At 42.3% G+C, this 7,247-nt stretch overlaps 1 protein-coding gene across 1 annotated transcript in view; it reads right to left on the bottom strand.

The window, feature by feature from the left end:
* Positions 1–77, bottom strand: part of CUNH5orf47 (chromosome unknown C5orf47 homolog) — a 7,256-nt gene extending 7,179 nt beyond the window's left edge. The window contains exon 1 of the mRNA XM_085298130.1: positions 5–77. Coding sequence (XP_085154256.1) covers positions 5–77 — 73 coding nt within the window. The remainder of the gene's footprint in view (positions 1–4) is intronic.
* Between the last annotated feature and the right edge of the window lie 7,170 nt (positions 78–7,247).

Genomic DNA, 7,247 nt, shown 5'->3' with positions numbered 1-7,247 from the left:
CCGCAGCGGTGGGCGCCGAAGCTGTTGAGGTAAACGAGCGGCACGCGGGGCCGGCGCAGGCCGGAGCCAGGCTCCATTTTGGGGCAGCAGGGCAGGGCGGTGCCCGGGCGGCGCTGCGAGGAGCGGCGCGGCGGTGCCTGTGGGCACCGACCCTCCTCGCCGCCGCCTCGCAGCTCGGGGGCGAAAGAGGCAGAAACAGCCGTGACCGGCCGCCCGCGGGACAGGAGCCGGCCGTAGAGTTCGCCTCAAAACTTGCAGCCCTTCGAGAGGGACCTCTGCTCCGGTGCCCCTGCCTCGAGCACCTTCTCAGTCGCTGCTCTGTCAAAAAACTGCCCAGGGCTGCACTCGGCCTTGCTTAAGCTTTAGCGCGAAGTACGCAGCCCTCAGCCTGCAGCCATATATCGACCTCTTTGAGGCATATTATTAATACAGCGACAGGTGAGACTCCAGGCTGAAGGCAGCGGTGGATTTACGTGCCCTGCGGAGGAGCGGAACCATCGCCGCCCCACTGCTGCTGTGCGTCGATGGCGTCTGCTCTGATACCGTGAATTTTCACGGCAGCRTAAGCCAAACTAACAGCAACCTGCCACTGCGCGGGTGGCCGAGTCCAGCTACACGGCGAACCGTGTTTAAGTAACATCAGTATTAATACACGGGCCATTTTGCTCTTCAAACAACAGCTGGTATAAACGAGACTGGGCGATGCTGAGGAGCTCCCTACTGGGCTTTAAATTCCTCCCCTTCCACGCTCACGAAAAYGACACCTTCCACTGCAGCACACGGGTTATTAGGTATCACCAATGGCAAGTGGGATTTCTCAAAGCACTTAAGAGCCCAGATCGCATTGATTTTTGCTTTAGCATTGAAATACTACTCAATACCATTTTGCAGGGCTTCAGCCCATTTAACTGCTTCCAGGAATGGAAAGCATTAAAAAAGAAAGAGTAAATTCCACTGAAAATCCTTTTTTTTTTTTTTTCCTTTTTTTTTTTCTTTTTTTTTCCCCCAGCAGCAGAATACGAATTGCACTGGCGATTCGTGCATCTCGCAATTGCCGAACTGCGGAGCGGGGCGGAGCGGAGCGGAGCGCTTCGCGGGGCGGCCGCGGGCCGGGGCCGGGGCCGGGGCCGTGCAGGCGGCTCCCAGCAGATGGCAGCCGCACCTCCCGCAAGGAGCGCGGCGGTGCTCCTGCGCGGCTGAGCTAAGATCAGGGGAGCCGGGGAAGGGGAGGGAAAGAAAAAAAAAGAAAGAAAGAAAGAAAGAAAGAAAGGTGGGGGGGAAGGAAAAAAAAGAAAAGCAAGCCCCCTCCTTCCAAAAAAACCACCGCTACCCCCTTTTGCAAAGTATCCTGGAATTTTCTGCTTCTTTATACACTGTCAGAAAAAGGCATTTTGTGTCTGTAGTTGAAAAAGCAGAAAACAGCCTCCACAGCTGGACAGTTTGCCTGAATTGTYGTGTTGCAGCGATAAAAGAACCCCTACTGCAGGCTGCAGAGCGCATGCAGTGAGAAGGAGGTCACAGATACAATGCAGCCGCCCAGTCAGAAGCCTTGAGATCAACTGTGATCTCAAAAAAAAAAAATAAAATAAAATAAAAAAAAAATATCCAAACACTAGGGATGTCCCCTCCCCTGCAAAGAGCTGAGCTAACAAATTGGTCTAGTGAGGTAACCTAAGAGTTCAATTTGGGGGCATTACACAGAGAGGCAACCAAATCTGAGAATAGCTTCATTAAAAAATGATCCTGGAGTGCAAACTTTGTCACATCCATTAATCACAGAGCCCTGGTAAAGAAAATGCTTTGCTCCCTATGCTGAAAATACACGGACCTCGATCCACCCCACTCCCCCACACCCACGTAAACCTACACAGCACTCATTTTCATTACGCTCTCTTAATGCTTTGCATGAGTGCTTGCTGCTGTACATTCCTAATCAGGAATTTGCTTTGTTAACTGGCAGGCTGCTTCCTTCCTATCGCCTATTTCATGCGTCTTCATAGATAACAGTTTTAAAAGGCCTCCCAAATGAAAGGCTTTCCCAACATCTGTATTTCATGGAATATTCTTCCACTCTGCTGATATAAATACACATCCTGATGCGACAGGTTCTGCTCTTTTCCCAACAACAGATTGTCGTAAGTTTGATTTCAAAAGCAAATTCAGCTCACTTCCCATTTAGGATCTATTACTGCTGACAAAAATCAATGACATCTAAAAATCTATGAACAACCTGCAGAATGGAAAGACTCAGCTATTTTAGCTGCACACTGTTCCTCGCTCTCCTTTCTATAYGCACAAGTGGACTCTATCAGTTAGTCACTACCTCCAATGTTATTTGTCGATTTGAACAAACATCTTGGCTTCACCACTTCTTCAACTGTCTGGTTAAAAATAGACCAGATTCTAGCTTTCAGTCTGCAGCTCATCATGCCATTTGTTCTGAATTCAAATGTCAGCTCTCCAATTCAGAGCTTGCATTGTTTCTCATATCCCATTGCTCGAGTTTTACTTTGGTCAAGTATGCGTTGTCTTCCTCATTCATTTTGATTATTGTTTTACAGTACCTTAGGTTTTGGTGTTAGCATGCCTACAGCTTATGCCAAGGAGAAGAAAGAAAGGAGCCAAGGAAACTTTACTGCAGGCACATTCATTGATTTATCTCTACAAAAAAGGAATCTCATTCTGCTGTTCAAGATTTGTTACTTCTCTGTGAGGACTCTTTGCAGTGGACTCACACAGAGTACTTACGYGATCCAACACAACTCTGGCAAGGCAGATTGCTTATGAAGTATTACTTTGTCTTGATCACTTTGCTGTCTTCAAAGTATGAATCCATCTGAAATAGGAATCCTTAACACCATTAGCAAGTTTTCTTGTGGAAAGTATGCAAGTTCTGAGAAGTACAGCTATAGTCAAACCTTGTTAATTACCCCCAGGTAACAGTGCAGATAATTACTGTATCTCCCTTGTTTTCACAGATGATTTAATAAGAGTCACTGGAATTAGGTGTTTTATTAGAATGTGGTTACTTTACAAAATACGCTGGAGACCRTTTATAGTATAACAAGAAATCATTATAAAAACAAAACTCACCACTTTCTGGTAAATCGAAGCAATGCATTATGCCTTCAATTTTTGCTTACTTATAAATTTCATAATTTACAATAGGTTTCACGGTTAATGTAAGCAACAACACAGTGCAGCAGAGAGATGAAGTGCTGCCATTTTAACACACCTGCATTTCATATTAATGAACTTGCATAGCTCAGATTGCTTTACACACCATACCTGTGGGAATCACTTCATTCACACCACTCATAAGGAGCAGCATATTTATCCATGCTGCACATAAATATATTTAGCAGAGTATAAAGTTTGTTACATAAAAAAACTGAGTCTCTCTTTGAGGAATTTTCAAGTTACCCAAAAGATCCTTAAAACATAGTCAAAACYCAAATCAATGAGACTGAAACCTTTGGCTTAGAAAAAAATGGTGTTAAAATGTCTAAATGAAGAATCCCAACCTGAAATAAAACTGTAGGGGAACTCCAAAAAGGCCAAATCACTACTGAAACTGAAAAACATATTTAAACAGCCTTATTTCTGGGAAAGATTTATAGTCAAGTGGATATGGCACAAGGCAGTTTAAGACTACAGTTTCTCTGACTTCATTTTCCCATAGAAATGTGCAAGTTACTGGTGTTTAATGATGACATGTTTGTTTCCAAATTAAAGACAGCAAAATTTTACTTTGGCTCTTTCAGATGTTTGGCTGCAGGGACTGGGACACTAACTGCTCCTATTGTTATTCTGGGGAACGTGCAGTGATGCCCTTGCTGAGCGCACAGAAGTTTGCTCTCACCTGAGATAAACCTCCAGATACTGTTCTCCGACATCCTGGAAGAATATCCATTCAGTGCAGGATATAAAAAGCAAACTCACTTAATCATCCTCAGATTCTGTGGTAACCTGGATCCTCCAAGACTGTCTGTCCAAGCACAGAAGGCTCAGGTTTTCTTAGCTGTTGAAACCTAATACAGTCTCAGTCCAAAGTGTGCCTGCAGGCTAATGTAATCATCAATACATCTGTCCACATATATCAGACAGTTTTATTTAACTACAGTACAAATATCACTAAACAGACTTGCTTCTCAGCAGTAGCTCCACTTTGTAATGGTACTAAGGTCTTTGCAGAACTGTTCCAAATCCTGTACATTCACTTCCCTCCTACCCCCAAAGACATAAGGATCCTGCCAGAAAAAGAAACAGAGTAGGGCTTCTGTCTCAAAGGATTGCTAGTTCTGCAAAGAAAATTAAAGCAGTCACTGCTTTGTTCTGCCATTGACTTCCTCCAAAGACATCCCCCTGAAAAAGCAAGCCTTGAGCAAATTTTCTTGCTACTGACTGAAGAACTGAGTTAAATCTGGCAGTGTGTTCAGAGCAGCATCTGCCTGGGAACAGCTGGCCTGCTGAAGCAAAGCTGGGGGCTATTCCGTGCAGCTTATGATGAGACTGTTCCTCAGAAATCTAAAAATCACATTTAACTCACTGAAAGAAAATTTAGAAACATTTGGCATGAATGGACTCTATACACAAGCCAGTACTGAGCGTGTGCTTAAAGCAACGTGTGCTGTCTTGAAAAAAGGCACTTTTCTAAAATGACCCCTTAATGCTTTCACATGCATAGCAAGGCATAAACAACCGCTAAGCAAACCTATCCTGGTTCATGAGTCAGCAGCAGTCTGAGATGGTGAGTTAGACTGGTCACACATTTTCACAGGCATTGGGTTGAAGAGGTTTGCAGAGACAATTTTTGTTTTGAATGCATTGCCTTGTGTGTGAATTGATACCCTCTACAGATAACAAAACTTGTATTAGTGCAGCACACAGCATGTTTCAACTGCATCTATGTTATTGGTCTGTCATTCAGATTAAACCAATGTTGCTCTCTCCCCCAAAAAGCAGACCAGCTCACCCTATGATACATGTTCAGAATTGAAAAAATGCCACAAAACTAAGAGCAATAAAATTCAGTTCATATTAAACACTAAATTTAATACAAAACCAAAAACGCGTTCCCCCAGCTACCTTTTACTTGCTTTGTGTTTAGAGGGTTTAATCTCAGAAGTCACAATTCACCAAAATAAAATTTCAGGAAGAAAAACAAAATCAAAACCAGACCTTAAATATCTCCGTATTTTATATATACAAGGAGGATTGATGATCTCCCTAATAAAGAAATATTTAGAATCCAAAAGCCTCCTCAAAACAAGCCCTACAAAAAAGTCAGCAAATTTTAGTTTGTGTACCATGAAAATAGCTGCTGATAGCACTAATTAGAGCATCAAGTTTCAGAAAGACTCTCCCCCCCATCCCAAATGGGGAGTTCAAAAATGTACTTAAGAGCACTGGTTCAACCCCCCTCCGCTCCATTCAGTTCCTAYGACTGTAAAGACAGCTGCAAGTATATTCTTATCCCAGAGGCTGTTTTTCATACTGACAGACTGAATCAGCTTATTTTACACAGAGGAAGAGATGTCAGTGTTTTTTCCTCATCTATCCTTTCTGAGGCTGTTATTTGTCTTAGATTTCCTGTAGACAAGCAATGTGCATTTAGGACCACGGCTGAGGAGGCTTTCATAGTACTGAATAAACAGCAGCTGGAGGATCAGGACAGACAGCAGAAACCATCCAGTAACAATTCAGCAGCTAGGAGACTTTCTTTAAAGTACACCTTTGCCTTTAAATCTGTAGTAGATGGTMTAGATTTATCCATTGCCATGGATATGGATATCCAGATTTTATCCATCTCCACCCAAAACGAGTTTTTTTCCACTGATGCGGAATGTAGCAGTTCATTTACTGAAAGTAGCACCCAAGAGAAAGCTGTGTGCTCAACAAGCAGTTTGTGCTGAAAGAAAACAGCTGAAGTGCATGTACTGTGGAAGTTCTCCAGTTTTATCCATCATGCGTACCTCCACCTTTTGCAGTCTGCCTGTAGCATTTATTTGTAGTTTCAGGACAAACATAAATCCAAAAGAGATTTGATGCATCATCTCTCTTAGAGAGCTTCTTCTCAGCAAGTCAGATTCAGCCAAGGCTGTCACTACCAAGAGTGTTTATTTTTTATTTTTGAGCACTCCAGACTTTCAGCATTTCAACTTACTGAGTTTTTAGATTCTGCTTGTGAAATGAGATTTAGTTTAYTAAACATTCACGGAGTATTTCTGCCATCTTCAGATGGGAAAAGTTCAAAATGAATATATACATCTCATCTTGAAATCAGAAGTTCTATTCTAATATACACTTCTAAGTTTATAGCATATGTGAACTGAAATCAGTTAGACAATGCCTTGTTTTTGAAGGACATCAGCAATTCCACTAACCTGGCATCAGGAGATATTCCAAGACCAAATTTCAAGTCTATTATACTACTTTAAAAATCATTACTAGGTAAAACACTGATAAGCCCATGCTTTCCAAAAGACTATGTGCACTTCAAACAATGCCAAGAACTTGTTATCACATTGGGAGAGGCTGAACCATGACTATTTCCTAACAATACTAAAACAGAGAACGGATAGATAATACTTCTGCTACCAGCTGAGTCACGTGCTATAAACTGGTCAATACTGTCTAGTATTATTTGGCTGGCACAAAAGGAAGCAGTGAGGAATTCGTTATTCACTAGGTAGACATCCCCTCTCTACTCACCGTATTTGATCCAAAGCTTAACCAGCATTTTGTTCCTTTTTTAAATATTGATTTCAAGCTGTTGTAAGCATGTACAAGGAGTCACCAGCAAAATTTTTTATCATTGTTAAAAAACTTGTTTGTAAAGGCACCAGCTTCTAAGTTCATTTCATCTGAAGCCAATGGGAATTCAAATGACTAGCATCTTGCAGCATTAATCCTATTAGAGCTCTGTTCTATAAGATTTGCATTTCCTGAAGCACCTATGGAAAACAAGAGTACTCAGCGTCTATTTAACATTTCCAGCACCATTCCTCAGGTGCAGAAGATATTACCAACTCAGACACTAACAGCRAAATGCTGTTTGATGCAACAGACATGGTTTGATTCCTACTAGGATATTGTAGTTTGGGCAGTTTTTCTTGAGTTGCACATGAATCCACTCAGCAGACCAACTTCTAGACCAATCAAAATTATAGTTCACTGAAACTTAGCTTTTTGTATCAAAATGGAAAAACAAATAAAGCCTGCAGGATTCCTAGCTGCTGAGGATG

Source organism: Rhea americana, unplaced genomic scaffold (assembly GCF_003343005.1).
Source record: "Rhea americana isolate MKP2758 unplaced genomic scaffold, rheAme1 scaffold_135, whole genome shotgun sequence".
NCBI classification, from domain to species: domain Eukaryota; kingdom Metazoa; phylum Chordata; class Aves; order Rheiformes; family Rheidae; genus Rhea; species Rhea americana.
This window is presented reverse-complemented; position numbering and strand designations above follow the sequence as displayed.